The 19,856-nt window shown below is 30.7% G+C and overlaps 1 protein-coding gene across 1 annotated transcript; it reads left to right on the top strand.

Moving 5' to 3' along the window:
- The first annotated feature begins 1,551 nt into the window (after positions 1-1,551).
- Positions 1,552-5,461, top strand: LOC129289643 (sodium transporter HKT1-like). The gene is made up of 3 exons (XM_054926453.1): positions 1,552-2,743; positions 4,225-4,434; positions 4,935-5,461. Exons 1-3 carry the CDS (start codon positions 1,581-1,583, stop codon positions 5,131-5,133), a joined length of 1,572 nt encoding a protein of 523 aa, XP_054782428.1. The 5' UTR covers positions 1,552-1,580; the 3' UTR covers positions 5,134-5,461.
- Positions 5,462-19,856: the final 14,395 nt, after the last annotated feature.

Genomic DNA, 19,856 nt, shown 5'->3' with positions numbered 1-19,856 from the left:
ATGTTTTATTATGTGGTGGCTATACTTATACTTTTGGCAGTAACTTTTTAATGCTATCACTAAAGGTCAACTTTTGGCACCCTAAAACTTTTAATGATGAAAGTTTTGGTGGTGAACTTTTATTGCTACTAAAGATTTTTAGCTGTGACTTTGATACCTTTGATGATGACAAAATGTCACCACCAAAAACCTTTTTTTTTTTTAGTGTATTTGATAATTTTGGAAAGCTAGTGGAGGAAATAAGGGCAGAAATTTTTATTTATTAATTTTTTTCATTTTATTTTTATTTTTAAATAGGAATAATTGAGTATAAAATTTAGATTATTATTAATAATATACAAATAATTTAAAATAATAAATTATTTTAAATTATAATTTTTAAATTATTTATTTATAGCATAATAATAAATTATAATAAATATATATTATAAATAATTAAATTAAATTAAAAATAATTTATGGCAGAGTTAGTGATGGAATTATGACAGAAAACTTTATGCCGAAATTTTTTATCACAAATTCAATCATTAAATTGGAATAAGATACTTTAAAAATTAACGACAAATTTTTTTGTCAGTAAATTATTTCTGATGGGTTAGCGATAGAATAATAATAAAATTTTAGCGATGGAATGTTCCATTGCTAAATTTCATCACTAATTTAGCAACAGAACTGGCGATAGATTAATGATGGATTAACAATAGAAATTTATTTCATCACTAATTTGTTGTTTTTATGTAGTGATGTATGCCACTAACTTCAACACTATTAGACTTTTTTAGAGGGTAAACAATCATGGTTGGGATACCAATTTGCATAATATTAATCTGACAAATCCATTAAACTTAAGTAAAAATTGTTTGGAAAATAAATTAAGTAGATATATACTAATAATAAATGATTATTAGTTTTAATAATGGTAATATATATAAATAATTATAAAAAAAAGGCCAATTGCTTTTCTTGAAAAATAAAAGGGAGAATGTCAGGGAGGTCCTAAAATGATCAATTAATTTAACTTAGATTTTAAGTATCAAACTCTATAAATCTATAAGTTTAGCTTTCAACTTTGCAACTTTATTGTGATGAATTTGAAATTTACGTTCTAAATTTTAAAAAAAAATTATTTTTCTATTAAAATTTAAAACACTAGTTAAAAATTCATTACAATGAAGTTACAAAATTAAAAATTAAACTTATAAATTTCTAAAATTTGATACATAAAATTTAAGTTAAATTAACTAGTCTCTTTGAAACCTATACGTCGTGCTCCCAAAATAAAATGATTTGTAGACGGAATAAACATACAAAATTGATACATGTCCGTACAATGTACTGTGCGTCATTCTCCCGAAATTGCTCTTGGTATTTAATATAAAGATGCTTCCTTTGACACTTGTCTCCACATCAGTTTGTTTAATGCGCGCATAACGATGGTATTATTGCTCTTTCCACTGGAACCAATTGGGGAGCTCACATGTACAGTGCTTTTCTTAAGCTTTTATAAACCAATCCATTACCTTCCACCAGGGTACGTACGACATACATCGATCCGCCACCTAGCTCCGCACCGTACAGCAATGAAGCATCTTCCTTCTTGCTTTATCATTCAACTTGTTTCTCTTATTATTACTCTTACTATGTCTTCGCTTCGTGTTCTAGCCGTCCACGACAGTCCCTTTTGGCGTGAACTCTTTTATTTCATGATCATGTCAGTTCTTGGTTTCCTTGGTCTCAAAAGCTTGAAGCCAAGAGTCTCTCTTCCTCCAAGTAACTTTGATCTATTTTTCACTTCTGTTTCTTCAGCCACTGTTTCGAGCATGACAGTTGTAGAAATGGAAGTTTTTTCTAATTCACAACTCATTCTCATAACCTTCCTTATGTTTCTTGGTGGTGAGGGTTTCGCTTCCATGCTTGGGTTTTTATTTTCTTCCGGCTTTAATCTTCCCCAGAAACAAAGCCTCAAAAATAGAGCAACAACTCACCATATTCCGCATCAAGTTCCTAATCCCAATCAAATTGAAATCAGTTTAGTTTCTCTGAAAAAGCAGAATGAACTGGGCGTGGATGATCTTAGTGACAGTAATATTGTTCAAGATGATAAGTTGAGTAGACTGAAGCGTAAGTCTGTTCGGTGTCTTGGGTTTGTGGTTTTGGGTTCCATTATGGTACTTCACTTTGTAGGTTCTGGTTTGGTCTCAACCTACGTAAGCATCGTACCGAGTGCGAGACAAGTACTAAGAAATAAAGGGATCAGCATACAAACATTTTCTGTGTTCACCATAGTTTCCACCATCGCTTCTTGTGGTTTTGTCCCCACAAACGAGAACATTATTGTATTTAAAAAGAATTCAGGTCTTCTCTTGTTTATTTTGCCATATGTTTATCTTGGGAATGCCTTGTATGCGCCATTCCTGAGGTTTGTGATCTGGGTTCTGGAGAAAGTTATGAAAAGAGAAGAGCTCACTTATATTCTGGAGAATTATAAGGAGATGGGTTATGGTCATTTGCTTTCTGGTGCCCATTGCTGGTTCTTGGTCGCTACAGTGTTCGGTTTGAATCTGATACAGTTGGTTCTGTTTGCCTGCATGGAGTGGAAGTCGGAGAACATGGATGGTCTAAATAGCTATCAGAAATTGATTGCTTCTTTGTTCCAAGTTTCCAATGCAAGACATGCTGGCGAATCCGTTTTCGATCTCTCTGCGCTATCTTCGGCCATTTTGGTTCTCTTCGTTGTCATGATGTAAGTAATCATCTCTACTCTCTGCCTAATTAGACTTTGGTATTAATTTGAAAATACCATAGAAACTTGATAGTATATGATATCAAGTCTTATATTAAATAGTATGAGATACTTAATGAAATATTTAAGTAGATTGATTATCCCACTTTAATAATTAACTTTTAAAGTAAGGTTTCTCATTTAATTTTAATAACTATAAATTGATATCAGGCATCGGCTTTTCATGAAGAGCTAAGTACCGTGTCTCACATTGAGTCGTATGATACTCAATGGAGTGTTTAAATGTGTTGGTTTTCCAATCTCAATAACTAATTTTTAAAGTATGTTTTCCATCCCACTTTATTACGGATGAAAATATCATTTTAAATGTTGTTTTGAATGTATGCATGGTGAGGAGACATCTGAACATGAAATGACTTGGAGTAATAAATAGCCACATGTTGAAACTTTAGTGATTTTCGAATGTCCGATTGCACTAATTGCATGCTTGACTTTGTACCAATTGTACCTAGCCACATCAGGACAATTTTTTGGAAATTGCATGCGCTATGTGGGTATATATCTGGAAAATTCCCAGCTGTCCTATTGCACTACTTCAGTCTGTAACTTCATCATATCTGTGAGTGACGACATTTTTTTTTTTTTTTTGGGGCGGGGAGCACTAGGGGCTGTGTCCCACCGAACTCCAAATTTTTTATTTAAATAAGTATAATTTTGTTTTAGAAAAATGTAAAAATCATTGTTAGCTGCGGACATTTGAATAAAATTTCAGTTTTTCTCCACATTTAGATAAAATTTCAATTGTGGTCCCATGTGATGAATTCTGTTTTCATCCCTGTGTGTGTGTGTGAGTGTGTATTTTAACCAGATATACCTTAGTTATATATGGTCTTTTATTGTCAATCATTTTTGAATTCGTATGGTTATCGGGTATTCCACGATATTTTGTACGGTGAAGCTTTTACGCAACTTCCTTTCAAACCCTTGAAAGAACCAACTCATGTATGTTCTTTATTCTTTTTCCTTTCGGTTCGACTATAGTCATAATGATACGAAAAAGTTTAGTTCTACTCTATTATATTCTCTCACATTTTACATTCTTTTAATTAAATCTCTCATTGTTGTATCATCAGAAGGATTTCAACTTTATGATAGATACAAGTGAGAGAGGGAACACTTGGAATTCCTTAGATAATTGTTGATGGGGGAAAATAATGCTAGATTCTCTGCAGCTTTATAAATTCCAATATTCAAAACAATTAATTGATAATATTTTGCATCAAGAATATAATCTAGCTTTCCAGGAATAAGTATATATGGCCAGTGTTCTAATTAAAAAAAGATGAGTTTGTGTGGTAGTAGTTGACTGTGTAGAATTTTACAAAGAGGAATATATAAAATGAATTTAAATATTCGGGCTAGGTATATATTTTCCCTAACTTCTAATTTTTTTCATTTTATTTTTTGTTCTTTAATAACAGGTACCTCCCACCATACACAACATTTTTACCCATAAGAGACCACGAAAATGAAACAAAGAAAGGGAAAGCAAGGCTAAAGGAGTGTCTTTTGTTCTCTCAACTCTCTTGTTTAGTTATCTTCATTATTCTGATTTGCATCACAGAAAGCAAGAGCATGAGAGAAGATCCCCTCAACTTTAATGTGTTAAGCATTACCCTAGAAGTTATCAGGTGATGATTCTCTTATTATCTTTTAATAATTTTAAAATATAGAGAAAGCAAAACTATTAGTCTCTATATTTTTAACATATTTTGGTATAGGTCCTTATAGTTTTTTTTTTATTACTTTTAGTCTCTCTAATACATCTACAATGTTAGTCACTCTATTTTTGAATATATTCAAAAGAATAATGAGGTGACACTAACAATATTAAATATACTGACCTGTAATGGCGTTAGTCACATGTCATTATATTTAATATTGTTATGGTCATCTCATCATCTTGACGGGCATATTCCAAAACAGAACGATTAACATTGCAAAAAAGATAAACTAGAGGGACTCAGATTAGTGAAAAAAGCTAATGGGACTTGTATCAAAATATGTTAAAACTATAATGACCAATAGTTATGTTTTTCTTACAATATATTAGTAAATAGAAGCAAAGATAGTGTGTATAAACTTGTGAGTACTAACGAAAAATATTTTGTACGTAAATAATAAAATGCAGTGCATATGGCAACGTGGGATTCTCAATGGGATATAGTTGCAAAAGGCAATTGAAAGCAGATACGAATTGTAGAGATTTGTGGATTGGACTTTCAGGTAAATGGAGTAACAAAGGAAAGTTCATCCTTATAGTGGTCATGTTCTTTGGGAGGCTCAAGAAATACAATATGAGAGATGGTCAAGCATGCGATCTCTCTTAAGTTTGGATTTAAATCATCTGAATTTGACATTGGTGAATTTATGTGAAGTTTTCTTTTTTAAGAAATGATAAAATAAAGAAAACTTCACTCAAATTCACCAATTTCAACTTCAGGGAATTTGAATCTCTTAAATTAATTCCTAATGTATGAGTGTGTACGTGCACGCACGCATGTGTATGCATCAAAAGCAAGTGTGTGCCTTTTTCCATACAGTTTGATTACAAAAGCCAATGAATTTAGTAAGCTCTGTTCGTATGTATGCGTGAATTGTAAAAACCATTATATATAGTAATCCAGTTAAGACTCCGAGAGCCGGGCACATAAGTCATGAAGGGAATTTAAATAATTATATATTAGTGTTGCGTGGTCCGAATTCATTCTTGAGAAAGATTTTGCTAGTAATCTCCTAATTTTTATTCTCTATGTATTTTACTTCAGATTGTTCAAATGGTAACATTAACTAATTCAAAACCAATCTATCTATATATATATATATATATAGACACACACAGACGGGCACAATGCCAAAGTCGTGTAACTAGAAGTGGAATCAAACGCATGCTTAATTTCAGTGGCCTAAATACACCTTTTATTACTTAAAGGACAATCGGTCCAATGGGAAAAGTGACAGTTACAAACCTTGTGCAATGATAATTGAAGACCTTGAACTATTGAAATGTCATGAAAGATCATGATCTGGTCTTCATTTGCAATTAAAAAGCTGAAATTATTGAAGAAGCCCATAGAAGATCACTCATAAATTATAGAAAAATTAATTGTGAATTTTAAAAAAGTCACTTGTGAATCCATGAAAATTATATTGGGAATATATATATATATATATATATAATATTATAAATATATGCATCATGACTTATAATTTTAAGAGTAGTCCATTTGTGAATTTTAGGAAATTTGCTAATGAATTTATGAAGAATCAGTGGTGAGTGGATATTCAAAAACAAAAGACGATCTCTAGATCATATATTATTACAATTAAGATTATTTATATTTTTCCACAATTGATGTTAAATTTATAAGTAATATTTCATAAATTAACAGCTAATTAACTATCCCTATGTTGTAAGTGATAATATATGCATTCACACGTGACTTTTCATAAATTTATGAGTAATAACCTTTTTAAATTTCAGAAGTGATCTGACTATCTTTGAATTCTTAAGTAGCAATGCAAATATTAAATGAACAAGTTTATCTATCCATTTACAATTGACTTTAATTTTTATCATTGACAAGTGAGATTCCTTAATTCATTAGTTACCTTCTATTGACTATTTCAATAATTATTTGATTTTAATTATAAATAAAGATTGTGGTCCTTCCATGATATTTCAATAGTTTAAGGTCTTTAATTGTCATTGTTACTCTTTTATAGTATGCAAATGTCATTTCCTTATTTATGTTATTACCTATATATCCATAGTTAACTCAGGGTGGGTGCTCCATATGTCCAATTGTGAGAAAGATCTTTCTAAGTGATTTTTACGGCATATTCCATTAGTTAATGGAGAATAATATTAAATGATCAAAAGAATGAATTAAACTTCGATTAGGATCAAAAGATTTGGAAATCTCATGTAAGGACCAATGTTCCTCTAATAAATTGGTCTACAAATTTGTTAACTTATTTCAAGATTTGCATCCATCAAACCAAGAATGTGCAAGTGAGATTCTCTATTTTGTAAATTATTTGTTAATATTTTCAAAAGTTTAGTTGCTAATAGAATATTATGATATCATACAATTCATATAGCTAATTTTGCCTTGCGGGTTTAGGCCTGTAATTGTTGTTGTAAATGAAAAACATGTCAAACATATTACCATTTCTAGTAATTCCCTACTTATATATATCCTTATTTGCAACACCCAAAAAGAACAAATTTACAAGTAAGATTTGTTAAGTTTTGAAAGAAAATAATTTCCAAGTATATTTAACAAGTTTTTTCTTTACAAATTAGCAAATCTCACTTGCAAACTTTTTTTAGGCCGGTTGCCGATCCTAAAATGAGAGTACCAAATTTTAATACCGGTTCCCTAAAAGAATTGTGGTCCTTCTTTGAAATCCTTTTTTTATTAATCCTTTTCATTAAATTATATTATATCATGTGGCCGAAAATTCAATTCCTTTTGAATGATTTCCAAAAAGTAAGAAATATGAGCAAAGATACTAAAGGCATATTGATATTAAAAGTATGATATTATTTCTAGAATTTTATATATTGTAAAAAATAATGAAGTCCTCAATGAGTTGAACTATTTATGATGTGATATATAATCTTTTATAATGAATTTGGTGGAGAAAAGTTTTATTTGATTGACAAATCATTTCCTTCCACAAACGTCCAACCATAAAGGCTGAATATGGTTTTCAAGATTATTCAAGGATAATGATTTTAAATGTCATTTGGTAACTGTTAATTGTTAATGCATGCCGTATTAAAGAGGTGCCGTATGAGGGTATATATAACGCATGGTGAAGAGAGGGAAAGAATTGGACAAAAGTAGAACCTACACTCTTTATCATTGTGTTTTGGTGATGTCTAATCATACACACTTAAAAATTGGAGCAAAGGATGCAAATTTGTGAAGTTGCCAATCAATGGTCTCCCAAATTCGCTTGAAAGCGGAAGTCTAGGAGTCTAAAACAAGCAGAGTCCTAGTGGCCTATGTTGGATAAATACAGGCACACTTGTGGGATATGGTGCATATAATATAATATAATCATTTTGGAAATTATGTTTAAGTGATCTCAAGAGAAATTATTTATCAATAACTCCCGTAAATTTTTAAAAATACAACCCAGTCCCTTGAGACCATGTTGTAAATTGGGATTGGTGTGCAACACGAGATAATCCCTATTAAGGAGATAAGGGAATTTGGTCACACTACTACTGACAGCTTATACGTGGAGCTTGGCCCAGTTGGAGTAAATTGGTGTGCTTGGAATCCAAAGAACCTTAGGAGGCATGATTCTTCAGGGAGAGAATCCCAGAGGAGGCATGCTCCCACATGCTACAGCTCAAGAGTTCAAGTCACATGCTTCAAATGATCCATTACAAGGTATTGGTGGAGCAATACACTACTACAAAATAGTGTATATATGAAGTTTCTTATTGGATAGATATATATACAACTTCTAATAAGTAGAGGCGGAGAAGTATATTGAACAGTTATATATATATATATATAATGATCTAATATTTTCCTTTTATATTGGACGGTTACTTACAAAATCATCCATTGAGTTTTAAAATTCAGAATTATTTTTAATTTTTTTAATTTTAACACATTTAGGATAGTTCTTTAAAGCAACCGTCCAACATATGTGGCATATGTTGGACGGTTGTTTAAAACAATTTAGATATACCCTCTTCTTTTGATAAACATGCCGTATCTTAGCTTTTCTTTTTTCTTTTGTTTTTTTTTTTTGGAGCAAGTTTCTATCCTAGCTAGCTATATGTAAATGAGTGACTTATGCGAGTAGAAATTCCTAGGGCGTTGGTTTTTTTGGAGTTGGTAAGTATACTGGTACAAGGCACTTAGCAGGTAAATTGCGTTCAATTGTTTTTTGCCCACGTAATTCTTTGTGTTCATTAAGAGAGATATTAGCCAAATTAGAAAGGAATTTATTTGAGAAACAATAATAAGCTTTAGTGATGAAAGACACGATCTTCAACTGAAAATGGCTCTTCTTTCATGCTTATTGATGGGTCCTTTTTACTGTATACTATACCTAAGTTTTACAAATGATTATTAAGTTCCTATTCTTTCATTTTTCTCTATTCTCTCTGAATACTTATAATTTTGAATTGTTAGAAATGCTCACTTGAAAGTACCATGCACGTTCTAGAAACTCTGTAGTTTGATTTCTGAAGGCAGAGCTTGTAAATTTTGTAGAAGAAAATCCACACGTCCAAATCCCCAGAAAATTTAATGAGATATAGCCAAATATATAGAGGATAAGGCTATAACAATTTCAGCTCAAAATTATTTACTCAATCATTCCCAAAATTTTACACAAATTGGTCAATAGCTCTAGAGAAACAAGATTTTATCTAGATGACCCTATCAGTTTCTAACAAACTTTCAAGTAGGTTAAAGAAAAAATTAAAGAAAATGACAAGCATAAGAAATAGAGCTAAGACAACAAGAACAATATGAAACTTGAACCAAGTAATTTGGACACACATAATTGAAGACATGGTCACCTAAAGTCCTTTTAAACATATCTTGCCAAGTTGAGTCTTTAGTCATTTCAAGCCTGGTTCAAACTTGCACCTTGTGTGATCTTTCATTCATTATTCCATATCTTTTGATCATACAAAAACTTGCTTGAGTGAAAAATGGTTCCACGCGTGATATATATCCCAGAATGGTTTAAGTTTTACAACTTGCCATTTCACACGTTAGTGTTGTTGAGTTCCACGTGTGAGATCTATCTTCTCGAATGGTTTAGGTTTAGTACAAGCCATTTCATGTGTGATAGTTTGTTGCTTCCACGTGAGTTTTATTATACAAATTTGGCTTTGACATTTTGCTAGTCAAACCACGTGTGAGAGCATGTTAGTTCCACTCAAGTTTTGTCACACAGATTTAGCCTTAGCATTCTGCCAACCAAATTACGTGTGAGGACAAGTTTTCTCACACATAATTGCTTTTGGCTTTCTATCAGCCAAACCATGCATGAGAACATAAGGGTTGCATGTAACCTCCTTCCATATCCACTCGATATAGGATAAGATTAACAAAATTACCACTCTAACAAACCAATCCATAATCAAATTGTTTATTTTAAAAGCTTTGGCTAAAGATTTGTTTCACAAAATCATCACAACCCATAATACATCTATATGATTTCATAGTGGACACAACCCTTAAGTATTCTTATCTCAATTGCACATATTTCAAATCATAAAAATCAAGTTGGAAAATAAGCTATACACCGTGGCGTGCAGTATGTATGCCACGACATGTGGCACAAAGCCACAAGCCTAATTCTCTAGGATATACACAGCTGCATGAGACGCCATGTACCACAGCGCACTAATCCAAAACATCAGTTGTCATTTTGACAATAAAAGGATGAACTTCCGCATGCACTATTTTCACATATGATATCCGATCAGAGTGATTCAAGTTCCCTCACAAAGCTTATCTCATAAGTTAGCTAATGAGACAGGTTTCGATATAATCTAATGATCCAATCAAAATTTGAACACTTGTGTGTAAAAAGTCTTTTTTTTGTTTGAAAATTTTGAACACCCAGTGCTCAAGTCGATCCCTTTCTTTCATTAGACCACATAAAGCCTTGAATCAAGTCTAAAAAGACCTAATACACTTGATTAACCTCAGTATATCACATATACACACATATATCAAAATTTGACCCCTCAACAGCCAATTTTTACATTTCTCAACTTTTTATAATTCAACATATTTTAACACTACTTGGCCTACTTGGCCCTTTTTCTTAACATATATCCACACATATCATATTTACTACTCAATCTTATCTGCAAATTACTCATTTCATCATAATTTTACACATAGGCATAAGATTCACCATGATCACAATATTTTCAACACAAACATACTCAAATCTTAGCCCTCGATTCATTTCACCACATATATACACAATTAGGCTAAGATTTTACAAAATCACTATTCAAAACATGCATGCAACCTTAAGGCAACTCATATATACATATATACACAAGTTCTTAGTTCATTACACAATACTTTGAGCTAACACGGCTTCAACAACTCTAAGCCATTCCTGACTCTTTTCCCTTACCTTGATCACTGCCATGTCTTGTAAAAATGTAATTATGAGGGTGAGATAAAAATCTTAGTAATAGAATAACTTATTCCTATTGACTATCACATGAAACTATATAGAAGTAAAGCATAATATACTATTTAACATGTTATATCACATATTTCTGTTGAAATCAAACCATATGTGTCAATTCACTTCTTTTACCATTATAATCACTACTTTTTTACATATACAACATATAGCATCACATAGCATGATCACTACCAATTGAACCTTTAAATCACCCTGACACGAAACCATAGGCTCACCTTGGACTAATGTATACTCTCATTGGCCCTGAACTCATCTTTAGTGGTAGAATCACTCGGCCAAAGGTGTTTTGTCTCACTTTTGGACTATGGTTTCCCTAATACACATAATAAGGTATCGTTAACTCTAATACCATATCACACAGACACTAAGGAGTTCAACATCTCTAACACCATACCCCAACAGGCACTAAGGAGATCTCTAATATCACACCTTAAAAGGTACTAAGGAGATATAATTCTCCAATACCGTACCCTATCAGGTATTAAGGACAATATGCCATATGGTTTTATTGTTGGAAATTGTACCCTAAGGCCAATCATTATACTATGCACATTGTTATTTAATGAATTTCCCTTTTGTTATCATAACAATTACATGTTCAACATGATAACTGTATTCTTGGACAAACTATAGTGATTGTCCTAAATGTCCCTGGTCAGTCATTTTTGAGGGATAATAGACGAAACAAGACTAGTATGACTTTAATTAATTATAGAGATACAAATTAAAGTCGTAGGCAGTTGAAAGAATACAAGTTGCTAGACCGACCCACTATGAGAAAGCTATATGATACAAGTCATAAGCTTATCTCATATATAACTATATCACTAAGCCCTTTAACTTGAGATCATTATGGATTCCTACATAATGACTATCGAACTTTGAGCTAGTCAAAAGTCACCTTTGATCGAGTGATCATAAAGGCTATGATTGAGTTTAGTGATATTCATGTAGAGGAATATGAGTAGTCAAGATGAAATTTGTCCCTCACATTAAGTGAGAGATATTATTAGGCCTCTCAATGAGTAAGACTAAGAAAATATATAGCCACACTACAATGAAAAGGATTCTTTTAATTGCTACTGTCAATTTACTCAAAGATCAAGAAAGTAATGGTCAGGTAAAGGAGAATGACAATTCCATGTCTCATACTTGACCGAAATATCGTATGACAAAAGGGATGTGATATGCTTGCATGATAGGTTACATCGGATCATCGATCCTTATGTGAATTAGGTGGTTGTAATATCTTGTTAAAGGTCACTTGTGACTTATGGGTTAATAGCATAATTAGCCTATTGCCAATTTTATATGGGCCTACAGGTCACACACAAGAACAGCCTAACTCGAGTTATAATGTCCAAGTTCATTGAATCTGGAATATATCTAGATTCAATGAATGTAATATAGGGTAAATGAATATATATATATATATATTTGAATATTTATTTGATAAATATTTATATATATTTATATGAAATATAAAATATAAAAAATAATTATATATATATATTTGAAAAATATATATATATATATATATATGTATCCATATGTGTGTGTGTGTATCAGATATATATATATATATATATGATATAAGGAGAATTACAGTTAGGTTCCACACAAGGAAATTAATTACTGTATGGTCTATTGACAACTGAACTAACTGGATTGACAACTAGTTGTGTTATCAATACAGTTTAATTCTATTATCAATGGACCTTACAGTAATTAATTTTCTTATGTGGGGCTTCAATGTAATTGTCCTTATGATATATGTATATGATATATAAAATTAAATATAGATAATATAATATATATATATATATATATTCGTAATATATATGTATATATATATTCATATATATATAATATGCATATGTAATGTATATTATATTATATTATATTATATTATATTATGTTAGTTTTAAATTTAATTTTATATGATAGATTAAATTTAATAACTAACATGATATGAGAGAATATCATGTCAATTTTATAATTTAAATTTATAAATAAATTCAAATTAGATATGATATTATGGATTAAATTTATAAGATAAATTTAATTAAATTTTTGTGGGCTTTTAAGTAGAAGATGAAAACCCTTATCTATATATTATATATTGATAGGGATGTCCTTTATGAAGGATAAGAGAGTTAGAAAAATTTTGACGGCAAAAATACTTTGAGAGCCATGGAAGACCCTATCGAAAGGAAAAATAACGTTCAAAGAAGAACAGATGCTAGAAGCATTAGCACACTGTTCGAGTTAGAGAGCTGTTCATGTGGATATCAGTCGAGGGAGCAGATCTACGTTGTTAGCTCCTGAGATCCAAACTCTTGAAGAGAACGTGCCCTAAGTTCAAAGAATTAAAAGATAACTTCTCTATCCACCTTGACTTAAATGAGTTCGTTCGGTCCATATCAGGATAGAAACTTTAAAATTTTAATCTTTTACTATGCCTCCCTATCTAACACTTATCACCACCTTTTCACTCGAGTGAACTCTCACCCCTATAATCATGCTTTCCAAACTGTTTATAGGTTCCCAATCACCATTATACTCTTATATATACATGTATACATTTTCATAACAAAATACACAAGTTTCATTACTTGCTTAACCAAATCTCTTTTTACACAATAAACACTCAATGGTATAAAACATGCTCAATTCAAAACTATTTCATGTATTACATAGCATACTCATACACAGTTACAACAAACAATCAAACTAAAAAAGTTATTGGGTTACCTTAACCCTTCTATGACTAGAAAGGTTACCCATGGATTTCAACTACTACAACAACTTATCACAAGCTTCCTTTCTCAACTCACACGTTCAATATGCCAATCTGAACACATTTAGCACGTTTTAATCATTGGTCCAATTTGATCAAAAACACATATTTACTACTTATGGTTATATTTAGCTGTGTTTTCTTTTCCATTTATCCATTATAAGTCCATTACTACTCGATTATTACTTTATATTACCTCAACTAGTCTCATTTCACTCAAATCAAATTCCTACCCTTTTCTCTCTCTAACTTAGGGCTAAATTGAGTCTACGGGTTTAAAGCTCTATCGTTCAGCTTTAAACCGGTCGCAAAGCTCTAATTTAACTCCTGAGAACATTTTTATTACTATTGGGCAATAATCAAACCCCTATAATTTTATCGATTTAATTTTTCTATAACTCATTTTCAGAGAAATTTAGGTATAATGGAAGGCAAGAGATAAACATAGCTTACTTGCTAAGTAACTAATTAGAAGCACCTTCCAATAACCTAAAATGGCTTGCCCTAGCACTTCAGCCCTTCATCTCTTCTCTAATTTATACCTTCTGAAAATCACCCGAAATCAATAACTTAAGGGGTCATTTTTTAGTCCATGCATCGTGGCGCATGCAGCATAAGCCACGATGTATGGTACAGTGAGATCAATTCTTACTACACATACTTGCTTCAATCCAAAACGTGATCCTCTCACCCATATCTGTTCATACAACATCCCAATGAGCCAAATCATCACATAACCATCTAAATCCCTAATCCCACACTAATTAACACTTTGCCCTTAATTATCAGTTAATCACAAGATTAAGAAATTCAAAATGTTGCATCGCACACAAGTTTTATCGCACAGAATCAATTGCATACTCATATACTCCAAAACATGGGTGAAACACCCCAAAGTTCATGCCTAAATTGTCACATATGCATATCTGAAACTTTGATACAAGCCATTTCACACATGATATATAAGGTTGCACATAGGAAATGTCACCAACAACTAGTAACACTATTCCAACTGACTATCAACTACCAAAACTATATATGTGATACAATTCAAGTCTAGACAATAACTTTTGATCCTTGAGTGAACTTTTCTTTATCTAAGCATTCAAAAAGCTTTCAAATTTATGCGAAAACATTTAGCATTCATTTATCATTCTTGACAAAGTTTGTGAAAAAGCTCTTACAAGTTTATAAGCTTCCATTTGTAATCTATCTACTCTTTAAGAGAATTTTTCTGTGAAAGTTTTCATATTCATCTGAAATTTTGAAAAGGATATTTTTAAGTGTTTGTAACAACTTGCAAAATTGTAGCAAGGATTGTTGAGTGAATCAAGATAAGTTAAGTCTTGTGAATTGTACAGTGATGGAAATCACCCATTAAAGCTTGTGATTTTAGTTGGAAATCTCAAGTATGATTTTGAGGACTAGATGTTGGCTAAGTGGGCAGGTTGAACCAGTATAAATCTTATGTGTTTTATCTCTTTCCTCCTCACCTAAGTCTTTCACTCTTTGATTTTTCAAAAATTTTTAAGTTTCACCCAATTCACCCCTTTTTTTAGATGCCAGCCTATCCAACACATCTAACATTAGAAAAACTAGTTTTAAAATGACTCTAAAAGGTATAGCTTTCAAATGAACTAAAGTTTAGGTCTAAAATATCCTAAACTCATTGCCAATCAATTTTTGAAGTCAAGGTAGAAACATTAGAAATAAAGTATTGTCAAGCTCTACTCTAAAAAAAAAAAGGAAATTGCACACAATTTTTTTTCAAGCTTTTTGACACAACACAAAAATCATAGAACTTAAGACTAAATTAAAAATGTAAGGAACAAAAATTAAAACACCAAGAAAACTCTTCTAAGAGTTAAACTTAGCCTCCCTGACAATAGCACCAAATTTTAATAGGACTTTGTCACTTATCTTTCAAAATTAAACTAGAACTAATCTAAATGAAGTATTTAGGCCAACCTTAGGTCTTCTCATAGGGAGGTGATCTAAGCTTCTTAGGCAAGTAAACTAGGTGAATAGATTAACTAAATGATTGCAGTTGTTACCTAATTATCTAATGAATTAAACTTGTAGCCTAAGCTGAAGTGTGTGTGGTGAAATTCCCTTAAAATGTAGGAATTATAGGACATTGTTAATGGAAGAATCTTAGCTTGCAAATGAATATGGTGATAAGTCACATTTATTACACACTTTTCCTTGTTACAATTGACCAAACATCATGTTATATTTACCTAAATTGCATATTTATTGCATTAATTGTGAAAAATCACCTAAATGTAAAATTCTATGCATCAGGGGCATTTTGGTCATAAATTGAACTTTTGAGAAAATTAGTCAAGATGAATTTTTAGTCCAAAAGAACAATGGTCTAATTGACCATTGTTACAATTGACCAAATATCATGTTATATTTACCTAAATTGCATACTTATTGCATTAATTGTGAAAAATCACCTAAATGTAGGATTCTATGCATTTGGGGCATTTTGGTCATAAATTGAACTTTTGAGAAAATTAGTCAAGATGCATTTTTAGTCCAAAAGAAAAATGGTCCAATTGAATTTCTCAAACTCATTTTAGATTGAGAGTAATTAATTTCACAAGTTGACTATTTTGGAAAGTCAAAGTTTTGAAGTTAACTTATTTTCTTGCACTTGGGTTAGGTCATTTTTGTGAATGTGTGGGCTTATAATTTTTAGGCTATAAAGTACGGCCCTAACCTCTTTTATGATGTCAAAATTAGTTTTTATTATTTAATTTGCATTGTGCCACATATTCAGGAATTAATTTTAATTGAAAATGCAAATGATTATTCATATGCTTTGAACTTTGATCTCATGTGTTACATTTATTTATATAAGATTACACACTTTGGATTTGGCATATGAGGACCATTGGATTGTAATACTAGATGAGTTAAGAGGCAAAAAACTTAAATTTTGGGGTAAAAGTACAAGCCTTGTATGGTCTTACACACTTTGTACCACACTTTGATTCTAATCACTCTCTCTCTTAATTTTCCATTGTCTTTAGCTTTATTTAATTCAATTTTCAGATCATTTTCATCTGAATTTTCATCCATTATACCATGGTAAATAATAAAATTACCCTAGCTCATTTTTCACCCATTTTTTAACACTAGAGTTGGGCTCATTTGCCCTAAACTTGAATTAAACTACCTTAATTTCATTGTCAACATTCATTCTTCATTCACTCTCATTTTTTAGCCTCTACCGTTCTCCATTCTCTCTCTATTTTTCTTCATATTCTTTATCTCCATCTCATCTTCTCTCCTCCCTATCTCATGATCCAACCATCAAAATCCTAATCCCACTCCACCATTCTTCTTTTTCCACCTCACTCTTTAAACCCTAAGCTTCATTTTCTTGGTTTGGCTTCAAAATCTTCAAAGTGTTCATGAGTATGGTTCATACATGGTGGAAGGATTGTGCTCAAATGGGTTTCAAGTTGATTAGAGACTAAATCTAAAAGAAGTGCTAGGAATGAAGGATGCTAGAGGAGCCTTGAAGTGCCTCAAGGAAAAGGGTTATGACCACTCTCTATTAAACCTAAGTTGATGTAATCTTAAAATTATAAGTATTATTATATCTTGCTTTTATTGACCAAAATTGGTATTCAACTTATTGATTTAGTGTTTTTTCACTCAATTCCCCTTTGTATAATTGCTAAAAATTTTCTCCAATACATTGTAATTCATATAAAAATATGTTTTTTGTGTGTTGAATGTGTCTTACATTGGCTATGCATAAATATGTTTGTTAGTGTTTGATAAAATATCTTGTATGTAAAATTATCCATTAGACTTACCATAGGTCGAGCTGTACATAAAGTGATCCTAAGGATAATTTTGATTACTTTGCACTTAACTAAGGGATTGATTAGAGTCTTATACAAAATCGTGCAAGGACTTGGTTAATTGAATTGGTTAGGAAGGCACACTTATACAAAATTGTGTAAGGGGTTAATTTGATCAAGAGAGTGGAAATTAACTTGAGCTTAATTAAAAAGAATAGACAAGAAATATAGCATCCCACAACTCTTAAGACTCCACTTTAGAAAGAGTTAAAACACTCCTATTTTCATTTCACTAGTTAATTAGGTTTTTAATTAAATCTGTCCATTTAGCTTAATTAGCTAAAATCAATTAACTCTTGGTTAGTTTAGCTCACTAGTTTAGCTTTAATTAACCTTAGTTAGCCTCCTTAGTGAAGAATGACCTAAGTTTCCATTAGAACTATATTAGTATTTACTTAGCTATTTTGAAGTGTAAGTGACAAACGCTCTCATATGGCAACTCACTCAAATTTCACCCCCTTGGCCTAAAATGATTATCACTCAAGACAACTATTTTAGGCAATCTAACTCAACTAATTCAATTCCCTAAGACCTAATTATAAGCCCTTAAGTTACCTCATTACCTTAGCTTAGAAATTAACTAAGTGCTTAGTCAAATTTTCCCTCTTAATTGCCACGGTCAAAAGTCACTCAAGCATAAGACTATGCAACTCAAGCACTTAACGAAACACTAACCAAACACATACATGTAGAGTCAATGCAAGATCATCACTAATTTAATATCACATTCCAATGCAAACATCATCACCAATTGAAAATCCCATTCCAATGCAATAAACTTAAGGTAGCCAAATTATCCAATGACAAGAGAAGAAGAAATTCAAGACAACAATCTTGTTTCAATACAACCATTCACAACCAATTATAATACTAAAGTCAAATATGTACTACAAATTAACCATAGTCATAGTCTAGAAATTAAAATGAAACAAGATGAGGATTAGGATAAGCTTAGCCAACTCCTCTGCCATCAACTCCTACCTAGGATTCCATTGAGAATTAGCTAGAAAACATCATCATCACACTACTACAGAAATGATATTTAGTAGCATGTATTTTGTAGCAATAAAAAATGAAACATTACTAATATTAAAGCCATAGTAGAGTGGTGGCATTTCTTATATCAAATGCCATAGCTCATAAATTATTTTTTTATTTAAAATTTTAGTAAATAATAAGAGGTGATGTTTCAAGAGTGTTGAAATGCTACCTCTCTTCTTTTTTACTAAATTAATATTTTGTTAATAACTGAAAGCAGAGAGGTGGCACTTCTAAATTAATATTTTATTATAGTTTATTTAATTGGTATTAATTTTTACTATATATTATTATTTAATAATTAAAAAGTAGAGTGGTGGTGTTTTCTAAACTTGAAAATGTCACCTCTTCACTCTGTTATTAATTTATTATTTTATTTTATCATATTAAATAATTATTTTATTATAATTCATTTAATTAATAATTTTAATTAGTATTTCATGTTATTTAATAAATAAAGCAAAAAAGTGGCATTTGCTGAGCTTAAAAACATCACCATTATAATCTTTTTATTAATTTAGTATTTTATTTTATTAGATTAAATAATTATTTTAGTATTATTTATTTGATTAAAATTTAAAATTAATATATAATAATATTTAATAAATACATAAATGGAGAGAGGTGGCATTTCCAAACATTGGAAACGCCACCACTCCTTTTTGTATTATTTAACTTTTTAAAATTTAAAATAATTATTTTATTATAATTTATTTAATTGGTATTAATTATTAATATATATATTATTTAATAATTAGAAAGTAGACAGGTGATGCTTCTTGAGCTTAAAAATGCTACCTCTCTACTCTGTTGTTAATTTATTATTTTGTTTTATCATATTAAATAATTTATTTGTTATAATTTATTTAATTATTTATTGTAATTTGTATATAATATTATTTAATAAAGAAAAGCAAAGAAGTGGCATTTTCTTAGCTTAAAAACATCACAATAACACTTTATTATTAATTTAATATTTTATTTTATGATATTAAAAAATTTTTTATTTTTATTTATTTAATTATAATTTATAATTATTATATAACAATATTTTGTAAATAAATGAATGAAGAGAGGTGGCATTTCTAAAGCTTGGAAACACCACTTC

The sequence above is a fragment of the Prosopis cineraria genome, unplaced genomic scaffold (genome assembly GCF_029017545.1).
Source record: "Prosopis cineraria cultivar Desert tree isolate PC_DT_omini unplaced genomic scaffold, ASM2901754v1 PC12, whole genome shotgun sequence".
In the NCBI taxonomy this organism is placed as follows: Eukaryota; Viridiplantae; Streptophyta; class Magnoliopsida; order Fabales; family Fabaceae; genus Prosopis; species Prosopis cineraria.
Note: the sequence above shows the minus strand (reverse complement) of the source record. Positions and strands in the feature narration are given on the sequence as shown.

Coding starts and splice junctions, on each gene's coding strand:
- LOC129289643 (XM_054926453.1), top strand. CDS start 1,581: ATGAAGCATCTTCCTTCTTGCTTTATCATTCAACTTGTTTCTCTTATT. Junction 2,744..4,224: donor GTTCTCTTCGTTGTCATGAT/GTAAGTAATCAT, acceptor CTTTAATAACAG/GTACCTCCCACCATACACAA. Junction 4,435..4,934: donor ATTACCCTAGAAGTTATCAG/GTGATGATTCTC, acceptor AATAAAATGCAG/TGCATATGGCAACGTGGGAT.